We start from the raw sequence: 23,977 nt of genomic DNA, 5'->3' as shown, positions 1-23,977 counted from the left end.
CTGAGAAAGTAGCAATTACATTTATAAATATATATAATAAGGTCATGATCTTGGGCCTACGGCAGCTAACTTTGGGCCGGAGAAGGTCTGTACCTTGCACTGCTCCTTGGCCAATTGCAGGAAATAATTTGAATAATTTATTTTTATTTTAAAATTTTAAATAATTTCGTCTTCAATCAATTTAACATGCTTGTTTTGGGGATTTGGGAGGATGCCAAAGTACAGTATTTTCCGCACTGTAACCCTTTCATTTTCCCAAAAGCCGACAGTGCGCCTTATAATCCAGTGCGCCTTATATATGGATCAATCTTGAGCCGCAACAGGTCTTGCAACTACGGAAGCGTGCCGTTTCATTTCCATGTGTGTGTGTGTCTTCTTCTTTCCTCTCGTCTTGTCCCATCATCTTTTTCCATCTAAGCCTATCTCGTGCATCTTCTTCAACCCACATTATCTGAATTTCTACCTACGCCTTGCAGATTAACATTGCCGGTGGCGGGCGTAGTTAGCCCAGGCCACGACCTATCCATTATGGAAACCGTTTGTTGAATGTTCATATATGTTTGGCACAGTTTTACGCCAGATGCCCTTCCTGCCGCAACCCTCTGCTTTTATGCGGGCTTGGGACCTTCCTACAGGGCGCACAGGAATTGTGCTCCCCTTCGGGCTGCAGATAGTCAAAACAAGCAATCAAATACCCAAAATGGCTCCTATACTACTGCAATACTACGTCACTGGCCTTAGCTCGGTGAAAATAATGAAACAGCTGTTTATTCATTTTGGGAGTGAACGGAGTTGTTGGAACGCTGTTTTGTAATCAATTAATACTGTTTGACTGACCTATCTGACTGTTTTCTTGACTTTCCCTGTAGCGCAGCACCATCTGATGTATGCATAATCGTAAACCCAGCCTCTACTGTAGCGCCCATTCTATGCGCCTTATAATGCAGTGCGCCTTGTATATGAAAAAAGTTTTGAAACAGCCCTTTCATTTAAGGTGCGCCTTAGAGTGCGGAAAATGTGGTACTCAGAAAACCCACGCAAGCATGAGGAAAACATTCAAATTTCATACACGAGCTGAGATTCAAACCTGCAACCTCACGACTCACCACCATGATGCCGGCAATTATATTTGGGGGCAAATCTGGCCTAACTGGACATGTCGTTCTAAAATGCAAATGGTAGCCTCCTGTCCATTTCATTCTACTTCAGTCATTGTAAATTAATTCTCATATTAACTAGAGAGGAGCCTGCTAGCTAGCATGGAGAAAAACAAACAAACAAACGCAATTATGAGCAAACTATTGCAAATTAGATTTTTTTCCCCCCTCTTTTGTTAGCAGTTCAACCTTCAATGAAGTATGCGCTCTTCCGAGTGCCATAGCAATTATTGTTATTAACTACTTTGGCAGAGGAAACTGAGACATGAACAAAGGGCATGATTGTGGGAATACGGTACTTGGCAGTGCATAAAAAGGAGTCTAAAAGCCTGGGGGAGAATGGGGCTACTGAAAAAAAAAGGGGGAGTACAAGGTGACAAACGGAGAACTGCAGCCAGCCAGTGTGAAAATGTGAGAAATACTGAAAGGTGAGCCAGACCGTGAAGGAAGGTGACGAAAATGAATGTCAATTTCATCTCACCCCCTAAATGCATCGAACCTTTTGTGTGTTTGTTCCAGCGAGAATGGCCGTTGCTTGCCATCTCCCAGCGCATCGCTTCGAGGAGAGGAAGGGGGTGTCGGAGGAGGGGGGTCCGAGGCGAAGGCAGGGGGTGAGGAGCCAGCGCAGGAGGACTCTCCCCCCCCCCAGCGACGATACAGCCTGAATCAAGCCAGGAGGGAGGAGCAACGAGACATGAGATTCAACAGGTGAGGGGAGAATATCATGAACAACACACGCTGAATCCAGTTGAAGGTTTTTTTGTTGTTTTGCTTGCCTCACAGTTACAAAAAGGATCCGTGATCGGGCCTTCCCGTGTGGGGTTGTATCTGTGGTAGCACGTGTTATTTTCCCCTCCCACATTCAGACAGCGAGCATACATGTTCAATTGCTGACTACAAGTACATGTTGTCTACATCTTCCCTGTGATCGACATGTCCCGGGCGTACCCGGCGTTGAATCCAGCTGTGTATTGTCAACTGTTTAGTACAGTAAAACGCACAAAGACAAAAGCACACTGACGCACAGACTCACAAACCCAATTGTTGTATAGAGGAGCAAAACAATGCACTTAAAGGAAGACTCTCCCCAAAATTCATATGTACAATAAATCCTCCCATGTCAAATAATATTATTATTGCATATATTTTTGACATTAATTGAAAAGAAAAATTGAAAATAAAGAACATTTTTTAAATCCAAGCAAAATCTGTATATGTGCCAGCTTTGACAGCCAGACCCGGAAAAAAGATCCTTGACCCTGCCCCCGACGTCACCAGTGCTTAGCATTAGAGACCATTTGTTCTAGCTAAGCCAAGATGCCGACGTGTTCTGCACCAAACTGCAACAAAACTGAGGAAATGCACCCAAATTTCTCCTTCCTTAACCTCCCGTGGGGTCAACCTGACGGGATAAAGCTGTCACAGTTGAGGCTCTTTCATCAGCCGGGGAACTTTGCACGCATCTAATCGTTACTGGTTGTTAGCCGCTTAGTTATAGCCTCTCGTGCTGGTACTGTATAAGCAACAACATACTTTATGAGACAGCACGGTGGAGCTGCTGTTCAATCCCGGACCGCCGTGTGTGGAGTTTGCACGTTCTACCTGTGTCTGCGTGTATGTAACCTGCCTCCTGCCCGTTGACAGCTGGGATAGGTTCCAGAACTCCTGTGACCATCGCGCAGCTAAGAAAATGGACGGATGGATATGTATGTGTAAGCACACAACACTTCCCGGTTACTATTTACGGCCTGCCCCACTTCCGCCATCCCCGCGAGAAGCTGGCTGCTTGAAAAGTACAACCTGGGGTAAAAAAGTCCGACCACGCCTGCTGTATATTCTCTACATGGAAACCAACTCCTCAAAAAAGCATCAAATCTCCGCAGTCCATATAATGGGACTGTTACTGTTCGTCGTCAGCGCCACCCCCCTCTCCAACACGTCAAGTTCCGCCATTGTATATTGTTATTTTTGTTTTGTTTTTAATTATTTTTCACAAAAATCGGCCACAAAATGCCCGAGAGTGGACGTTCTCTGTTCGGTGAAACGTATTCACGAGCAATAGGGGGGTCAGAACAGGAAGCACTGCAGGCGTGGCAAACCCTGATTGGCTGACAGTTTTCCAGCCGGGCTCATTGGAATGTCTGAGAGTCTTCTTTTAAGTTTAGCAGGCATGACGTTATGGTATAAATGAAGTGTATAGCTGTTTTTTCAAAGGTGTCAGAAGCAAATCCAAACCATTCTGTTGTCTGATTTCCATGCAGCGAGGCTCATGAGGAATAATTTGCGGCTGTCAACCATGGTGGCACTTTGGTCTCTCCTAGGTCAAAGAGCCTGGCTCTTCACGCCGTACGCTTGCGGTCCATCAACTCAGACGACGTAGAAGGAGCGGACCTGAGTCCAGACAACATCACCTGCACTTTAACCTGCCAGCATTCAGAAGACCGGGAAGTGACGCCTCCCGGCAAGAAACTGGCAGACAATGCGCCCACATCCACCGCCGCCCCTGCGCCAGACAGCGGGGTCAAAGAGGCAGCTGACAGACTCTTCATCCACTTAAGAGACAATCTGGAGAAGATCCAAGAATTTTGTAAGGACATGGTCCAACAGATCCCCATACCGAAGCAATGTGTCATAGAAGGTAAGATCACCAGTCTCGTCTGCATGAACGTGAGCGGGCACATGCATCACTTTGTTTCATTCCACTCCATTTTCCAAGCCGCTTATCCTCACAAGGGATCGTGGGAGAGCTGGACCTGATCCTTTCACATGATTAATTTGTAATAGGGATTAGCATTCATCTAGATTTCCCGATTAAATGTGTGTAACAAAGTTATCAGTTAATTGGTTATTTTTTTATATATAAATACTTTTGGGGCTTAGTAGGGTCCTTGTATGACTTGCCTGATGACAGTGTCCTCATTTTAAAAACTAGAAATACTATACACTAAAATAGTGAGTCAAGTGCATTATTCCTCATACATACATACATAGATGTCTTATTTTTCAGTAATTGTTTTAACACACATTAAATGCTTTGTAACAAAAGAAAAGCACTGAACAGCAGATAGACGGGCCAACTAAATATATTAAAGGGGAAGTCCGGTCATTTGGATTAACAATGCATCCGATAGGTCATGTCATATCTACTGTACCTTGAAAATTTGAGGTTAATCTGATGTCATTGAATAGTGTTTTGAGAAGATTTTTATCGGCAATTACAAATTTTCATGGACGCCGCCGTTTTGGCGAGTCACATGACCTACATGCGCAGATGTGACGTATTACGTGCCCCAACACAGGCTCGCTTACGTTGTGACGCGATTATGGCTGCGCTGATTTCTCAGTTTTTCTCGGGGGTGAGATGATGATGCTCCCAAACCGTTTTAAGGTTAATATTATGTTGCGTCCTATATTTAAAATACAAAATTAGCTTTTAGTGCACTGTATTGTCTGCGCTTTCATCCTGGATCAGGCTGTGCCAAGGTGGAATTTTAAAATGACACACCATCTCATCCTGCACTTCCTACTTTGGCTCAGGACCAGACCTTTCCCACTCGGAAAAGAGAAAATCTCATCCAGTTTCACCACTTTTTCTTCAACTATTCACAGACTCCGACAGTCATTGCATCTTAAAACAACAGCATTTCTTTTTTAACGTTCTCCATTAATATTGAAAGTAAACATGAGCAGCGTGTCTAGGTTGTCTTTTCTCTACGTTGCCCAGACTGTGTTGCTAACTAAAGCAGCGGTGGGTGGACGCTATCATTGTAAAACACATTGATGGGCTGCGTAAGTACTGTAACATTTGTAATCATCAGTGTACGTCTTTAAGAGTGGGGATGATATCACCAAACATTGATATTTCTAAGATGTTTTTTTTTTTCTTACATCGACATGTCAAAATAACTTTTGTGCTAAGAAGAGGGAAAACTTTCTCCGGTTTGGCAAGGGCCTCTACTCTTATTTTACCATTTGAATCCAATGTGTTTGTCTCCAAAAGGAATACGCATCTAAATATATTCATATCCAGTTGATTTACATATAAAAATGCAGCAGTATTTAAGACTCGGGATTCCATCAATGAATTTCAAGCTCCATCCAGACATGGATTCATGACTCCAAGGGGTAAAGTAAATTTCGTAGTGACGTTAATCCCATCCAGAGGGCATAAATGTGCTACTTCGTCCCATTTTAAATTAAATTGAATTTCAACATGTGTGCGTGTTTTTAAGAAGGGGTCTGCGACAGCAAAGCTCAGCAAATATTAAATTACTTGCCTCCGATGTGAGTTTTGGGCTAGCGTGTCGTGGTGCTGCTTGCTTGTCTGCCCGCTTAATGGCTGTGCTTTTATGACAAGCTCCCATGTGAGGACCACGTTTTAATTTAAGCATACACTAAAACTATACATATAGTATAGTTGGTGTGTGATGATTTGTGTTCGTGTGTATCTGCATGTGTGAGTGTATGCACACTTTTAAACGCCAGCCCGAGCAGGTCACCGTGAATAGAAGCAGAAGGTCAACAGTTCCTGTGACTGCTAGTTCACTTTTGCTGTCTTCCACTTAGGTCGGACTTAACTTCTTCTCTCTGGCTGTGATTTAGATGTCTGTTGTTTTATTTTGGTACAAGGGATTTAGTGCAATTTCCCATTTTCAACGGTATTTGCTACCCAGCCTGTTTGGCAGCCTTGTTCCATATGACATCATATCGGTGTTTATGCTCTCTTAGATGTTCCAGCAGTCACAGTTAAAGTGGGGATTTTTCTTTAAGTAGTGGAAATAAGCAATAAAGCGCGTGTTGTATCTAATATTGAAAATATATATATACTTACAGTCAAGAAAATAAGTATTTGAACACCCTGCTATATTGCAAGTTCTCCCACTTAGAAATCATGGAGGGGTCTGAAATTTTCATCGCAGGTGTATGTCCACTGTGAGAGAGATAATCTAAAAAGAAAAATCCAGAAATCACAATGTATGATTTTTTTAACAATTTTTGTGTGTGATACAGTTGCAAATACATATTTGAACACCTGTGTATCAGATAGAATTCTGACCCTCAAAGACCTGTTAGTCCACCTTTAAAAGTCCACCTCCACTCCATGTATTATCCTGAATCTGATGCCCTTGTGTGAGGCTGTTAGCTGCATAAAGACACCTGTCCACCCCATACAATCAGCAAGACTCAAACTTGTAACATGACCAAGACCAACGAGGTGTCCAAAGACACCAGAGACAAAAAGTGTACAACTCCACACGGCTGAAAAGGTCTACGGAGAAATTGCCAAGCAGCTTGGTGATAAAAGGTCCACTGTTGGAGCAATCATTAGAAAATGGAAGAAGCTAAACATGACGGTCAATCTCAGTCAAAGTGGAGCCCCATGCAAGATTTCACCTCATGGGGTCTCAATGATCCTTAGAAAGGTGAGGAATCAGCCCAGGACTACACGACAGGACTTGGTCAATGACCTGAAAAGAGCTGGGACCACCGTTTCCAAGACGTCATGGTTTGAAATCATGCATGGCACGGAAGGTTCCCCTGCTTAATCCAGCACATGTGAAGGCCTCTCTTAAGTTTGCCAATGACCATTTAGATGATACAGAGGAGTCATGGGAGAAGGTTTTGTGGTCAGATGAGACCAAAATGGACCTTTTTGGTCATAATTCCACTAACCGTGTTTGGAGGAAGACGAATGATGAGTTCCATCCCAAGAACACCATCCCTACTGTGAGGCATGGGGGTAGTAGCAAGGTTCTGGTGTGGCCTAGCCAGTCTCCTGACCCAAACCCAATAGAAAATCTTTGGAGGGACCTGAAACTCTGTTTCTCAGTGACAGCCCAGAAACTTGTCTGGTCTCGAGAAGATCTGTGTGGAGGAGTGGGACAAAATCCCTCCTGCAGTGTGTACAAACCTGGTGAACGACTACAGGAAACGTTTGACCTCTGTCATTGCAAACAAAGGCTACTGCACCAAATATTCACATTGGTTTTCTCAGGTGATGAAATACTTATTTGCAGCTGTATCACACAAATAAATCATTAAAAAATCATACATTGTGATGTCTGGGTTTTTCTTTTTAGATTATCCCTCTCACAGTGGACACGCACCTACGGTTTTCGTGCGTCTTTGAATCTGTAATTGTCATTGCTAATGCTGCTTAGTTCACGTTCCTCCGTGTCACCGCTGTCCTTGTTTCCTGACAAGTTCTTAAGACTTCAGAACATTGAGAAAGAGACTCACCAAGCAGCTGCCATGAAATCGACACGCCGTAATCGTACATTACAGCACAACCGCAACACTGAATTTAAAGGATGTCCGTCCCTTCATCCCCGGCCAACGCGGAGATGAAGAGCAGACGCACAACGTAAAAGTTAAGAGAACAGGAGTTCTCGCTACGCCTTTGACCTTTAATGTCGTGAGAACTCAGAGCCGCCCAGGAGTTACCTAACACGCAACATATGCACACGTTTAAAACAGGAAACAAACTACACAAACAAACTAACCCTTTTCATTCTTTGTCATTGAATACATCTGAACATGAATGTACGGAAATCAACACATTATCAACGTAACATTTCTATTAACTTCCATATTCTTAGTTCTCGTGTCCATCAACTCCAACTGTGATGACAACGCTTGTCTCAGTGAGATGATGTCATCATTTTGCTGGCTGACCTAGCAAAACAAAGCCTTTGCGCTTCTTCTTGGGGGAAAATGATACAAAATATTGCACGCACTCGCTCACCCCAGAGTCCAATCACTGATACACACGCGGGAAGAACGCCAAAACGACGTTTTAGAATGACAGACACACGAATGGCACGATATTGAAAAGTGATGTTTTAATAAATTCGACTTCGCCAACAGCAGTGTAGCATAAAAATAATATTAGATTTTGGGAACTTGGCGGCACGGTGGATCAGATGGTAAAGCGTTGGCCTCACAGTTCTGAGGTCCAAGGTGTGGAGTTTCCATGTTTCTCCCCGTTCCTGCCTGATTTTTCTCCGGGCACTCCGGTTTCCTCCCACATCCCAAAAAACATGCAACATTAATTGGACGCTCTAAATTGCTCCTCAGTGTGATTGTGAGTGCGGCTGTTTGTCTCTTTGTGCCCTGTGATTGGCTGGCAAGCAGTTCAGGGTGTACCCGGCCTCCTCCCCACGACCCTCATGAGGACAAGCGTCAAAGAAAATGGATGGATGGATGGATGGATGGATGGATGATTGCAGTATGTCAGACTACAACAGTAAAATTTTGTATTCCGATACCACCGCATCCCATTTTTTTACGATCGTTGGGCTTCATCCGGTAGACTCAAATGTGACTGAATACACTCGTTACCGTGGGAATGCCAACGCGGGTGGATCGCAAGGACTGTATTATAAAAAGAAAATGGGGTAAAAAAAAACAAATGTGTGGACATGTGTGAGATTCGCTCCAGCACTCCCTGCGACCCTTGTGAGGATAAGTGGCAAAGAAAATGGATGGATGTCGAGAACTTATGGACAAACACGCTGTTGAAAGGCGGTTAGGCTGCTTTGAGGGCCCTCAGTTGAGAATTGTAACCTTGAAGGGATTAAAAAAAATATTCAAACAAATGTCCCTGCTAGTACCATCCATCCATTTCTTAGCTGCTTATCCTCACAAGGGTCACGGGGAGTGCTGGAGCGTATCCCAGCTGTCAACGTGCAGGAGGCAGCGTACACCAAGGACTGGTTGCCACCCAATCGCAGGGTACATAGAGACAAACAGCCGCAGTCACAATCACACCTAGGGGCAATCTTAGAGAGTTCCGATTAATGTTGCTTGTTTTTGGGATGTTGGAGGAAACCGGAGTGCCCGGAAGGAACCCACACAGGCACGGGGGAAAGATGGAAACTCCAAACCGGCGGGGCCAAGGATTGAACCCAGGACCTCAGAACTGTGAGGCCAAGGTTACCAGCTGCACCACCGTGCCACCCCTGCTAGTACCATAATTCCTTGGATCGTGCACTTTTTGGAACAATGAAATACGTTTGGATTTTTCAACAAATTGTGTATATGCAGTAGAATTGGACGGTTGTTGGAAGTGCTCTTGTGCGTATGACGTGCTCGCCAAGGCACGATGTCATTGTGTTGTGTTGCGTCCCGTTCCAGAATCAAACAGAGGCTGCGTGGCCAAGCTGTCGTTCTCGTGTCCACTGAAGGGTCACTACTGCCTGTATGCCAAGTCCAGCTTTAACCTGAGCAGCCGCCGGCCTCATCTTTGGATACACATCATGCTGCTCCACCTCCAGGTGCACCAAACACCTTTTGCTATCAAAATTCTTCGACTTACAGCACAAGTCCCGACAGTGCTCTCGTTGCCGTCAATCCAAACATTCACTTTATTCGTTGTTGTCGCTTTTTTGTAGAGTAAGTCCAACGCTCCGCTGTGTTCCGGAGACGAATGCGTTCAGCGATTGGCTTCTCTTTGGGCCAAGACGCAACTCAAAGGAGCTCACAGCTTCCACATGGCAATGACGCAACACGCCACCCCCCACAGGAAGGTATTTCGCGACGATTTATGGGAATTCTTGCTGCAACGCACACCACAAATAGCGCCGATACTGCACAAATGCTGTACCGGGAAAAGTCTTGGTCAATAAAAACACATTTGTGCCATTTTATCCATATTCTAGGTTTTTTTTTATTATTACTTGTCGGGGGGGGGGGGGTGAATTCTACTAATGATCTCCAAATGATCTCCATTTTTCATTCGACACTTTCAAACATGTTTGTTTCAAGTGTGGAAGCGAGTTGGGCCCTCCGAAATAACAAAAGATTGCAGTAGTCGTTTTCTTAGTGTGAGCTGTGGCTGCTGTGGTTATGGGATGGAGCCTGAATACGCTCGCACGCTAACAACAAAAAAAATCCAAGTCTTCGTGGTCGTGGTCGCCGAGTCTAGCACTAAAGAAGATCTCCCATTTAAGTCACAGGTGTTAAACTCAAGGCCCGAGGGCCAGATCCGGCCAACAAAGGCAAATCATATGTGTCAACTTCTGTGATTCTTGTGAAAATCTGTACAAAAATTTCAAGTTGTCGTGTATAATAAAGGATCACCTTGAGATATTATAAGCATTTTCGTGTTACCAAACATGAACTATAGTTGAAAAAATCCATTACACTTGATTTTTGAAACCAAAACTACCGTAATTACCGGCCTACAGAGCTCACCTTTCACACTTTCTAGGCAGGGGTTGCAAATTTGCAACAGGTTTAATACAATCGAAGATTTTAAGTCCAGAGCATCATTTTCTGAAAGTATCGAATTTTTCTCTCTGCAAATTTTTATTTAGTCCAGAGAGGGACAAGGCTCACCCAGTACATTTGTAAAGGAAATACTATTTGGTACATACGTAGGCCACAGCTGTATAAAAGCCGCAAGTGCCCACATTGAAACACGAGATATTTACAAGGAAAGACGGTACACAGAGAGTTTATCGCTAGCGCCTCCACGCTAACACTAGCGCAGCGGTAGCGTTAGCACGGCTGCGCTAATGCTAACGGGGCCGGTTGAAAAAAAAAAAAACATATCGGTAAAAATAACTGAGACACGGGAGTAGTAGCAGCGCCACCAGGGTTGGACTGGTAAACGTCACATCCTCGGCACATATATTCCACCGGTCTCACTCTTACCTTTTCCGCTCCAGTGCCCCCTTGCGGCCGTTAGAAAAAAATGCACAAATGAGCCAACCGCAGGGTTGAAAGCGTGTGAAAAAAGTCGGGGTTCATCGGACGGAAATTACAATAGTTTTGTAATTTTCGTGCGTAAATATGATGAAGGTTTTAAAGATTTGTATGGCTTGTATGCCTGCTCAAAATCTGATAAATTTATGACAAAATGAAGCATTATTTTTTCCCCCCTTGTCATTGCGTGCGCTTTATTTTTTTTCACCAGGACTTGAGTCCATTTTGGTGTGTGCTTGCAGCGGTTTGGTCACATGCGATCTGCGATGCTCATGCTGCTGAACTTTTTGTTCGATTTCCTCCCAAATGTTCACGACACAGCACATTGCTCCTGCTCATGTACTCAAGGAAAGGACTGTGAGTCCACGAAAGCTATAAAGAACGTGCGCGTGTTGCAAGCCGAGTGTGAAGTGTTCCGATTTGTGTGTGGGGTGCGAAGAATAAATCTTCAAATGTTTTAACAAAATGTAAAAGATATGAGAGAGAGGGAGAAAAAGGAGGAATGGTACCCTGTGAGACAGGAATAATATTATTCCTTACAGGGAGACTGTTGGGATGTTAAAGGCCTTTGAAATGGAAGTTCTGGTTTTTATGACTCAGCTCAGCAGTTTTATGACAATCATGAAGGATTCTGGGGAGAGGCAATAGATGGAGTTTTTAAATCTGAAAAGGGGGACAGATGTTTGTTCAAGTGTGATAACGGTAGGAAACTGATGGAGTTATTTTCAGCCAAGTCATTTCAAAAGGACAGGAGAGGAAGAGGAATGGTGTCAGAACCGAAGGGAGGTCTGAGATGGAGCGGAGCAGATAATTGATGATTATTGTTTTACCCACACCCCCCCCCCCCCACACACACACACACCTCCCGAACCCCCCCGTGCGTCCCGAGTGGAAACCTTTTTGTTGGTATAGCTGCTCTGTTGATAAACTTTGGCAGCAAAGGAGGAGGTGCGAGGAAGGCTGAAGACAGGAGACAGGATGGAATGAAATCAGGAAGAGTGGAGCCCCACTCGAGATAAGAATGTTTTGTCAAAAGGGAGAAGGGGGGGCTTCCATGCCTTCTTAAGGTCCTGGGTCCGAGTCGTGGTTCTGAACTTTCTGCGTGAACTATGCGTGTTCTCTCTGTACTTCTGTGTGTGTCATTACCAATCTATTACACATTTAAAATCGCTAAAATGTTTGAATTATGCATAATAAATACGTGTTGCTTTGAAATATGAGTTTAATTCATGCCGTAATCACGCTCCTAACTCAAAACATCAGGTTCAAATTACTAAATCTGTATCCGTTTAAATTAACGGAAATTACATTGATCAGTGACAGCCTCCCTCTAATAAAAAAAAAAGAGAAAACATGAAGAATTTATACCTGCGAGTATTGTTGTATTGTCTGCGTATTTCTGAGCAAGGCTTGGCCACTGCGAAGAGAGGCGTGGCCAGGCCACCGCTGTGGGCGGTGTCACCTCTGACACCTGGCACAGCTGTTTTCCATTTGGACTTGAGTTCGACCACGTATTTAAGTTTGGAGTTTTGCCACTGGCGGTTGCCAGTTCATTGCCTCGTCTCAGTGTGTTGCGTTCACCGCCAGTTGGATTCGCCACCACTGAGAGTAAGTGTAGTGTCGGATTATCCTCGTCACAGCAGTTCTGTGCCCCTTGGTTAATCCCGTCCTGTTAAGATTGTTAGTTTGCCCCATAGTCATCAGACACCGACGAATGTCTTTTTGGATCCTGCCTGGCCTAGGGTTTTTGTGCCTCAGCCTTATTTTGGACTGATTTTTGGCATCACCCCGCTTCCAAAATAAAACCACGTTTAACATCATGTCCTCGTCATGGAGTCCTGCATTTGGGTCCGCCTCCGCAATGCTGGTGCGTGACAACCATCACGTAGGTGCTACTTATTAGCGCATTGTTGGTGGAGGGATTTGCGAGTTTGGACCCTACGCGTGTTCACGGATCGCGGAAGCGATGACCAATGATTAAACAAAGTTAACAGCAAATGGATTTATTACAAAGGAATGTGCAATACAGACGTTCGGGTCTTATCTAGGTATCTGCCGCACAGGAGATGTGTGTCTTCTGGCAGGATAGCCCAAGAAGAAGACAAGAGCTGCCCGGTTACATGAGGTTTTTATATGTATGGCTCCATGGTGAAAGTGCCCCCACTCAAAGAAATGAGAAACGTTTTTTTTAAATGTGCAATTCTGATCATAGAATAGCACCAAAGCGACCAAAAGGTACCGTCAGTAGCGTCTCGGTCCGCATGTGCCGTCTGTATCACACCAAACATATTTATCCAATCATCACCCTGATCAAAATCCATTCAAGCGGGGAGGAGGTGCAACGAGAACCGAGGGTGGTCTTGAAATGCCAAATGGGGGTTACGTGAGGATATCCAGCAGCCCTTCTTGGCCACATCCTGTTGTCTCACTAAAAATGTTCCTCTCATCTTAAATCGTCATCCAGCTGTACGCTCGTGCACACCCACGCTCACGCTTGGTTCGTGAGTCTCCTGATAACACTGGTGTCAAACTCAAGGCCCGTGGGCCAGATCCGGCCTGCCACATGATTTCGTGTGGTCTGCAAAGGCAAATCAACAGTGCCAAAAGCCGTGATTCTTGTGAAAATACGTCCCAACATTTCAAATTGTCATATAAATGATCATGTTGAGATGTTATCAGCATTTTTGTGTTACCATACCAATGATGAAAAATGGTTGAAAAACCCATTACACTTTTTTCTGATTCTAAAACTAGTTCATAAATTTCATGTGTAAATATGATGAGGCGATTCAGGTTCCCTCTGAGGGAAATCGTAACTATAATGTGGCCCGCGACAAAAGTGAGTTCGACACCCCTGCCTTATAGCGTACATGGATGGTTTAGGTTCAGATGTTTGCTTTTTGGAACTTTTATTTCCTTTGGAGTTCTGCCTGTCACTTTTTAGTAAGCAATGCAAACTCTTAACTTTTAATGGATATTATTTGTCTCGACAGACGAATCGGTACAACGTCGGCAGTGATGCGGACTTTGTATCGGTCCGTTGTGGTAAAGAGGGAGTTAAGTCAAAAGGCTAAGTTCTCAATTTACCAGTCAATCTACGTTCCTCCCCTCACCTATAGGCATGAGCTGTGGGTCTTGACCGAAAGAACAAGATCCTGGATACAAGCGGCCGAAATGAGTTTCCTCTGCAGGGTGTCTGGACTCTCCCTTAGAGATAGGGTGAGAACCTCGGTCATCCGGGAGGGGCTCAGTGGCGAGCCGCTGCTCCTCCGCATTGAGAGGAGCCAGATGAGGTGGCTGGGGCATCTGATTCGGATGCCTCCCGGACGCCTCCCTGGTAAGGTGTTCCAGGTGTGTCCCACCGGAAAGAGACCCAGAGGACGACCCAGGACACACTGGAGAGACTATGTCTCTCGGCTGGTGCGGGAACGCCTCGGGATCCCTCCGCAAGAGCTGGAAGAAGTGCCTGGGGAAAGGGAAATCTGGGTATTCGTGCTGAAGCTACTTCCCCCGCGACCCGACCCAGAAAAGCGGAAGATAATGGATGGATGGATTCTTTGTCTCTTCTCGCTTTCTTCTTTACTTAATGCCCCATTAGGGGGGGTCGTCATTTATTTGGTCAAGGCGTCAAATTTGCCACCAATGCCCCCCAAAAAAAGCCAAAGAAAGATGAAAAGCTTCCACAGTTAATTCTTTGACCTTCAGGCTGGGGAGGTATATGGAGGTCATTTGACGTCATAAAAACTCTTAAGATTTCTTGCAAAATTAAAAGTATACTTTTCCATAAACTTAAAAGTGAATTCTCTCACCCATTCAGGTTTTTTCAGAACGCTTCATCCATATTTGTAGAGTGGACTAGTTGGGTATTCACCTGTCCACACTCACAGCTGTTTCACACTGGGACTGTAATTAGACGGGTATTTAAGTTGGAGTTTTTATCACTGGCATTTGCCAGTTCGTTGCCTTGCATTGGTGAGTTGCATTTACTGCCTGTGGGACTGTCCGCTCTATGCGTAAGTTAGAGTAACCCTAGCGATTCTGTGCCCTTTTGTTTGATCCTGTCCTATTGAGTTGTTAGCTTGCCCCAGAGTCATCAGACCTTGCTGCATGTCTTTTGGATCCCGCCTAGCCTAGCTTTTCTGTACCTCTGCCTTGTCGGACTGCTCTACGGTGTATGACACAGTTTCTGGAATAAACTACATTGAACGTTATGCCTTTGCCTTTATGTCCTGCATTTGGGTCTGCCCCGCATCGTTGGCTCGTGACAGAAACATACGCATGTTTGCACTGATTCGGAATGGGCAGTGTCCTGGTTTCCATTTTTCTCCCATCGCAGCAACACACGAGTCCGTGGTTGCACGACATTCAAAAGTCATCATTACGTCGAGCCAAACGTTTGTGTTTAGAAGTCAGTCTTGCAGCAGTATCGTATTCTTTAATCTGATTGCCTGTCTGGTGCGAATGATGTCTTTTACCGAGTAGCGTGGAGGAAACGAAATCAAGTTGGTTTCAGTTCAAGTGCCATTTTGTGTTTTTGCTTTTGTGCTTCGTCAGGATCTGGACAGTCTCCAAACGCAGCTGGACGAGGTTCGGTTCTTTGACCTGTTTGGCTACAGTGAAGAAGAGGGTGGGTGGTTATGCTTCATGTGCAACAACCCTGAGAAAGCCACAGGTGCGTGCAACCCCCCCCCCCCCCCCCCCTCAACACACACACGCTAATTTCTTACAGGAATCTTTACTCACCATCTCAGTTTTAGTCAGTTTCTTCGGAATGCACTGGTGAAACTTTTCCAATGATCCGTGTTTTGGTGACCCCCGAATCCCTTGAGGGACAGAAATATATTCCCAGCATATTCCAGGTAATGAAAATGCTCGCTGTCTTCATTGTGAAGGCTCGACGTAATCAGTCAATCATCTCTGATGAGTTGACTTTGCACCGGTGACCCGTTTTCGAAGACCACTTAGCCCCGATGATGTCGTGTTTGTACGAGGGTCTCCTTCCCTGAATCACATTAAGGTTTGTGTATATATGAATGTGTGTGTGGGTGTGAGCAAGACAGAGAGCAAAGCAGACTGACTTCTTATTTGCCATTGTCATATCATGCCTATCATGATTTACATTTTGTATCACAATGGCTTCCATCAGCTGCATATGAAACGAGATTGAATTTGTAACATGTTCAAAATTTGCATGTTAGCATGTAAGAGCTCAACCTGAGGCGTGTACAGTACTGCATCACTTTAATTTTCTCAAGTTATGACGTTTTGTCTCGTCGATTGAATATTATTCAAACATCACAAGAACAATGGGCCTTTCCGATGGCAACCTTAAGCTCCGCCCTCTTAGCCAAGTCCCACTAGCTTCCAAAATGGCGATTGAACAGGACATGTTTGACGTCTATTCTCTATCGCGTATTCCAGATCACGTTGGGGTATGTTTTTTGCCAAACGGGTCAGACATGTCCAAGAGTTCTAATTGCACGTTCCCCAAACGCATCTGAGGACCATTTTCTTCGTAACATTAACTTTTCCAAGCGCACGCTACTGACAACCAGCATTGCTTGTGGAACAATATGGCGACAGGGGCGTGTCAAGCCTGATTGGCTATTATTGTACAAGTTATTGACAGGTCGAAAAGGTCCATTTGAGCTAAACTTATTTTTGAGCTGGGTGTTGACGAACCTTTATGATTCATATCATTCATGTACTTGGAGTGATCATCTGGTGATGACAAGTATTGATGATGGAAAGTATCCAAATTATCACGTTTGGGGTTTTACTTCATTATGACTTTGTTTCCCATCCGACATTGATCTCCTTCACCGTACCACACATCTGAAGCGCAGTAAATCTTTCATTTATTCATTTGTATTTTTTCAGGTGGGAAATGAAATTTAGTGAGGCGAAGGAAAATGGTGCATGCTTTCCAGTCCAGGCTGCTTAGCGGCTGAGTAAAGAAAAAGTAAATTGGTTCAGTTCTTCGTTGTGGAGTGACGCCTCTCCCGAGCAGTAATATTTCTTCACTTTTGTCTCTACGTCTGTTCATGTTTTACTGTACAAAACTGTACAGGGACGGACCCAAATGCAGGACTTTGAGGCAGAGGCATAATGTTCAATGTAGTTTATTCCAGAAACTGGGTCATACGCGGTGGAGCAGTCCGACAAGGCGGAGGTACAGAAACGCTAGGCTAGGCGGGATCCAAAAGACATGCAGCAAGGTCCGACGACTATGGGGCAAACTAACAACTCAATAGGACAGGATCAAACAAAAGGACACAGAATCGCTGTGACTCGGGTTACTTTAACTTCCGCGTAGAGTCCCACAGGCAGTGAATACAACTCACTAACGCAAGGCAACGAACTGGCAAATGTCAGTGACAAAAACTCCAACTTAAATGCCTGTCTAATGACAGTCCCAATGTCGTGGCCAAGTCTTGCTCATGACACTGTATCCATTTGTAAAAATAGTTATGAATGGTAAAATGGTACCTAAACATTTCCCAGTGGAGTTAAAGGTTTTATGATAAAGAGAGAGTTCGACCTTGGAATAGATTAATAAAATGCGCAATATTTCTTCTTGGATTTCCCCCCAAAATCCCAAGGAATGGAAAGTCAAAGAGTGTGCTGGAATGGATCGCAGCCAACATTAGAGGTCCCTCCATAACTATCTCAAGTTAGACATGGAAACCATTATTTGTTATGTAAGAGGGCAGTTTACAGTACTCTCACATGACGAGCGGGGGTAATGGAAGGAAGTAGCAAGAGGTGATCGTTACCGAGTAGCTTTCAAGCGGCATCCTTTACGAGCTGTTTTTCATATCTTGACCTTTGATTGGGACGGTATGAAAATGGCAGCCGCAGACTGGAAATACAGCAAGTTGGCAGCAGGTGCGCTGGGGAAAACATCTAGGTGACACGTAACGATCACGTCAAAACATAACAGATGTTATGTAAGTATGTGGATATGTATGTAAATGCGAAGAAGAAATGTGGGATGATGGTTTAAAACCAGTGAATTTAATTCAAGTAGTGCATGATGGGATTGGAGAGGGTTTGAGAGTCTTGCCCGTGTTCAATTTGGGCAACACGGTGGACACGTTGGTGGATAATACTTCGAAACGGACGCCCTTCGCATTAATCACGAGCCAAAAAGTACCTCTTGGAGTCAAAAATGTTGTTGACTCCTGCTTAAAATTTGGTGAAAAATTAAATTAATTAAAATTTCGGAATGATTTAGTCGATATAGGCCCTGCGATTGGCTGGTGGGGAGTCTGGGGCGGTGCCCAGGTCAGCCCAAAGTAAGTTCTTGGGTCTCCTGAAAAATGGTTATGGAGGTGCCGAGGATTCTGCCCGACGCCAGCGATATACAGGATGTCCAGAAAGTCTTTTTACAAATGACTCCCAACCCTTGTGCCCATGAAGTGTCATGGCGAGGAAAACATGGATTCCTTTTTTTTTAAATGTGATAATGACCAAAGACTTGTCTAAAATATGCTCCGACCCAAATGGATCGACAGAAGCGAGTGACAAAGACCCTTTGAAGCCGCTGTGTTGCGGTTTCCTCCCATTTTAAGCCTGCGCAACAGGCTACAGGTCCACAAGTTTCCTTGGGTGACTAACAGTTTTACCAAAATACTTTTATGTGAAAAGTGATCACAGATGCTACACGAACAAGCTCTGTCAAACCCAAAATCGTTTTTAGCATACAAAGGGTATTTACGTCAAACATGCTCAAACTTTGTGGTTTTTCACTCACTTCACGTGATCTTGGCAGGGGACTGTGCAGTCAGTCTCGTTAGCACGTTGAGCGGCACTCGTCGTATTCCGTCAGTCGCACTCACAATCACACCTAGGAGCAATTTAGCGTCTCTAATCAATGCATGTTTTTGGGATAAGGGAGGAAATCAAAGTGCCTGGAGAAAACCCACACAGGCACAGGTGAGAACATGCAAGCTCCGCACAGGCGAGGCCGGGATTTGAACCCCAAACCTCAGAACTGTGAGGCCTACGCTCTAACCAGCTGTGCCTCCAACGTGTTCATCAGGTTTATAATGAATTTGCAGCACTACTTTTTCGCGCCAGACAACGTTGGGCTCAACTCCCAATTTCACAATAACTGGAAGTCCTCAGAGTCCGACAAATTATAAATATGTAAAACGTCAACACGTCCATAAAATGGGCCCACGATCGGTGGTGTCATTGTGCAAAACTGCCAATGTGGAAACATGATCAGTCATCAAAATGACTTACTATGTGACGGTGATGTATTCATATTATTGCTAGTGACAGGCCTGACTGATGTCAAATCTCAATGACGCAAGCAACATCTCCATTAAAAAAAAAAAAAAAAAAAACATTTTCTGTTTCTGTTGCCCACGAATCCATCTGGAGCATAAGAAAAATATAAGCACTTGTTTTAATGAGTGGGGTGGGGGGTTGCTTATGTGTTTCTGTTTCTGCGGGCTGGTCGGATCAGGAATTCCCAGACATATGATTTTAATAGCCAAGATAAAAATAGAAACGGAACGACAAAGTGCTCTGAAGTCGAACGCAACCACTTTTCGAAAAATGTCCTACCATTTATTTGTATTTCGAATCGTTTGGGGAATTTTGATTGAAATGATCAATTCCGCCGTAAACTGTTGTAATGTACTTATTTGTAATAGACGTGGAAAAAAAAATACACTGGAATAAAACGTTTCAATAGCGGACAATATGCAGAAACAGATTATGCAGATTATGTGTCTGGGAGGTGGCATGGTTCACAGTTCTGATGACCCGGGTTCAATCCCAGCCCCACCTGTGTGGAGTGTCCATGTTCTCCCCGTGCCTGCGTGGGTTTCCTCCGGGCACTCCCGTTTCCTCCCGCATCTCAAAAACATGCAACATGAATTGGACACTCTAAATTGCCCCTAGGTGAGATTGTGAGTCCGGCTGTTTGTCTCGATGTGCCCTGCGATTGGCCGGTAACCAGTTCAGGGTGTACCCCGCCTACTGCCCGTTGACAGCTGGGATAGGCTCCAGCACTCCTCGCGACCCTCGTGAGGATAAGCAGATAAGTTAAAGGGTGGATGGATGGTTGTTAAAAATATGAGCAAACGTTGAAAAGTTACAACAACCAAAAAAAAAACCCTCTCAACGTCACGTGATACGATGAGGAAAAGGTCCCAATATTACCAAAAACTGTCATAGTACTGCAAGAATATAAGTTGGAGCGTCACATGAATAAAGTTGGAAAGTTATGACAATAAAGACAAAAGCTGCAAAGAATTAAGTTGTAAGGTGGACGGTATCAATGAAGATTCTCAACCGGACGAAGACGAGACTGACTGTGAGTGCGAATGGTCGTTTGTTTCTACGCGCCCCGCGATCGGCCGGCAACCAGTTGAGGGTGTACCCCGCCTCCTGCCCGTTGACAGCTGGGATAGGCTCCAGCACTCCTCGTGAGGATAAGCGGCAAAGAAAATGGATGGATGGATGTCCCTGGGAGTCTTCGCATTAACGGAACACTTTTGCATTCTTCTTCTTCACTCGTTCTGTTACTTATTTACAGTAAAATAAAGTTATTTTACCGGACTTAACTACACTTTCCACTGCATCGTGGGATTTCGATTGAAGTTACTTCACTTTGCACGCGGCTGAATTGTAACAGCCACGTGCGGCCACCATCGGATCTGAGCGGACAGAATGGTTCAGTGTTTTACCGCTGCCGGCCGAGTTGAAACAAGTACAAATTCTTCCACGGTTTAGTTGTAAAACCCAACATTCAAGACTGTTATTTGACAGAATCAGCAACAGGAATGCGAATCCATCTTTCAGTTATCAGGTACGTTATGCTTTCAGTGGATTTTATTTTTAATTAAAGCTCCGAAGGAAGAACAGGTAGTTAGGACTTTCAGCTTGTAACAAAAGAGAGAGGTAGTCCGAGTCCTTTGCACAGAGCTCATAATGTATTAAATTCATATTGTATTGCAATCGTGATCATTGGTAGGCTGGGGCTAAAGTAGTTGCGCAACTCGCTCTTGGCCTCCGTACAGAAGCCCGTCTTGGTTTAGTGAAAATGTCCGTCATCAGCTAAAAGCAGTGCTTTGAGGCAATTTGGAAAAATTGGAGTTTCTCTTTATTGATGTTGTGGTCACTCTTTGGCCTTCAGAGTGAGAGGTGAAGTCCGAGGCTATACTGTACATATTTTTATCGATATTTTTGCTGCCTGTCAGACTCGACGTCGGTGACTCACGACACAGCACGTGAATCATCTTCAATTAAGACGAGGGGAAACTTTGGTGGGGCCAAATTAGAGCCAGAGGCGACGAAGACGTGGTGATGCTTTATGATAAACGGTCAAGTTTAACCGCCGGAATGTTTTGGAACTTAGAGGGAATGGGCGGGGTGGCGCATAAAAGTCACCAACAGATGAACTCCTTTTGCTTTTTTTCTTTTTCTTGATTTGGAACACATTTTGTGAAAAGGTGTTGAGAAAATAACGTGAGAAGGGACAAAGAATACAGGACGTTATGTGTAGTAAACAGTGGCATGAATTTACGTTCATGTTTTATGATTTAACTTCTGTTTATACTCATGTGACAGTACACAATGAACATACAGTGAAGAAAATATTAGTAGTAGTATTTGAACACCCTGCTACATTGGAAGTTCTCCCACTTACAAATCACGGAGGGGTCTGAAATTTTCATCGCAGGTGCGTGTCCACTGTGAGAGAGATAATCTTAAAAGAAACATCCAGAAATCACAATGTATTATTTTTATCACTATTTTTTTGTGTGATACAGCTGCAAATAAGTATTTGAACACCTGTCTATCAGCTACAATTCTGACCCTCAAAGACCTGTTAGTCCGCCTTTAAAAGCCCACCTCCATTGCATGTATTATCCTGAATCAGATGTGCCTGCGTGAGGTCGTTAGCGGTATATGTACATTTTCTTCAGTGTGAATAAGATATCAAAGTTGTGCAGATGTAGCAATACTCCAACGTGAGTCTTCCCTGAATCGCTCTTCGTGATAAATCCAAAATATTGCCAAATTTAGTGCTGTACTTGAGGTCATGTACAGGGGATTTGTGGAGTTATGCAAAAATGGCAATTTTTTTCACACCGATGACCTGAACACATCATTTGTGACTCAAAGATTTTTTGATGAGACGTCAGTTTGTCATGTGCGAGAGATTGTGAGCCGCAGTCATTGCGCAAGAACAATTTTCTTGGTGTCTCCATCAAAGCGAAGATGAATGCGTCAAGCCCGTTAACGAACTTGGAATATTTTTCGGATGATGCAGACCAGGCGGTGGCGCACTGAGTTCCACCGTGTCCACCGTGTTTTTGTACGAATGCTCAGAATTGATGTGTTGTCCAATGTTTGTCACGTCCAGGAGAACAAAGCACATTTCTCTCACATCCTCTGTCCGTGCACCCAAAAATCATTACATTGGGATTTCTTTGTCCAGTTTTTGCTCAAGTCTTTAACAGTTCTGAGGCTCGCAGTTCTAATCCTCACTCTGGGCTTCCTTCTGTGGAGTTCGCCTTTCTTCTTCCGCCTTGGGTGTGAATCTTCTCCGAGGACGCCGGCTTCCTCCCGCATCCTCACAACAAGCTCGTTAGGATAATTAAAGACTGTAAATCCGCCTATAGTGTGAGTGGTTGCTCGTCCTTATGCGCCCTGAAATTGCCTGATGACTAATCCAACTCAAATGTATTTATAGAGCACTTTTAAAAACAACTGCAGCTAAACAAAGTGATGCACATAAATCCCAAATAATTTTAAATAAATTAAAACACTAAAACACAAACAACATTGAAAACATTACAAACAAAGAGAAGACTAAAATAAGCACCAAGTGTGTGAGTGTGAGTCCACCCCACCTCTTGCCCAAAGGCTGGCTTAGGCTCCAGTTCACATGCAACCCTAATTATTGTGCTTTGGACAATTGATGGATGCGTGGAAAAACTGTTCCAAACAAAAGACAAAGTACTCTCCCGCTGACTTTCTTTGATTTAAAAAAAAAAAAAAAACTGACAATGGATAAAGGCCCCTTTATGCTCCCACGGTGGCGCAGTCGACACGCCGGCAACGCATCACGTGACCTCTGCATTGCCCCGCGCAGCATCTCCGCGTAGCTTGCGGCGCACACGTCACGTTGCTGAGCGGGGAATTGGTCCGTTTATTCACATGCTGTGATGACATAATCACGGTTCCTCCTGGGTCCACACACCACATATGCCACCACCTTCTCGACTGATTATGCATCATCTTCTTCTTCTTTTCCTTTCGGCTTGTCCCGATTAGGAATCGCCACAGCGTGCCATCTTTTTCCATCTAAGCCTATCTCGCCCACAGTCTTCAGTTCCTCCCTCACCATATCCATCAACCTTTTCTTTGGTCTTCCTCTCGCTCTTTGCCTGGCAGCTCCATCCTCAGCACCCTTCTACCAATATCGTCCTTCTCTCGCCTCTGGACCTGTCCAAACCATCGAAGTCTGCTGTCTCTCACCTTGTCTCCAAAACATCCAACTTTGGCTGTCCCTCTAATGAGCTCCTTTCTAATCCTATCCAACCTTCTCACTCCGAGCGAGAACCTCAACATCTTCATTTCTGCTCCCTCCAGTTCTGCTTCCTGTTGTTTCTTCATCGCCACCATCTCTAAACCGTACATCATGGCCGGCCTCGCCACTGTTTTATGGACTTTGCCCTTCATCCTAGCAGGGACTCTTCTGTCACATAGAACTCCAGACACGTTCCGCCAACTGTTCCACCCCACTTGGACCCGTTTCTTCACTTCCTTACCACACTCGTGACCCCAAGTATTAGAAGTCGCCCACCCTCGCTATCTCTTCTCTCTGGAGCTTCGCTCTTCCCCCTCCACCCCTCTCATTCACACACATATACTCTGTTTTACTTCGACTAATCTTCATTCCTCTCCTTTTCAGTGTACCTCCATCTTTCTAACTGTTCCTCCACCTGCTCCCTGCTTTCACTGTAGATCACAATATCATCTGCGAACATCATGGTCCAAGGGGAATCCAGTCTAACCTCATCTGTCAGCCTATCCATTACTACCGCAAACAGGAAGGGGCTCAGGGCATCATCTGATATTAGATG

The 23,977-nt window shown here is 44.5% G+C and overlaps 1 protein-coding gene across 4 annotated transcripts in view; it reads left to right on the top strand.

Annotated features, from left to right (window-relative positions):
• Positions 1–23,977, top strand: part of veph1 (ventricular zone expressed PH domain-containing 1) — an 84,414-nt gene that overhangs the window by 54,405 nt on the left and 6,032 nt on the right. For all 4 annotated transcript variants that reach the window (XM_061828109.1, XM_061828108.1, XM_061828110.1 and 1 more), the window contains exons 9-13: positions 1,677–1,865; positions 3,479–3,795; positions 9,294–9,433; positions 9,551–9,685; positions 15,420–15,537. In XM_061828109.1, the coding sequence (XP_061684093.1) occupies positions 1,677–1,865; positions 3,479–3,795; positions 9,294–9,433; positions 9,551–9,685; positions 15,420–15,537 (899 nt within the window). The remainder of the gene's footprint in view (positions 1–1,676; positions 1,866–3,478; positions 3,796–9,293; positions 9,434–9,550; positions 9,686–15,419; positions 15,538–23,977) is intronic.

Source organism: Syngnathoides biaculeatus, chromosome 8, assembly GCF_019802595.1.
Source record: "Syngnathoides biaculeatus isolate LvHL_M chromosome 8, ASM1980259v1, whole genome shotgun sequence".
NCBI classification, from domain to species: domain Eukaryota; kingdom Metazoa; phylum Chordata; class Actinopteri; order Syngnathiformes; family Syngnathidae; genus Syngnathoides; species Syngnathoides biaculeatus.
The sequence above is the reverse complement of the archived record's forward strand: the minus strand, read 5'-3'. Positions and strand labels throughout refer to the sequence as shown.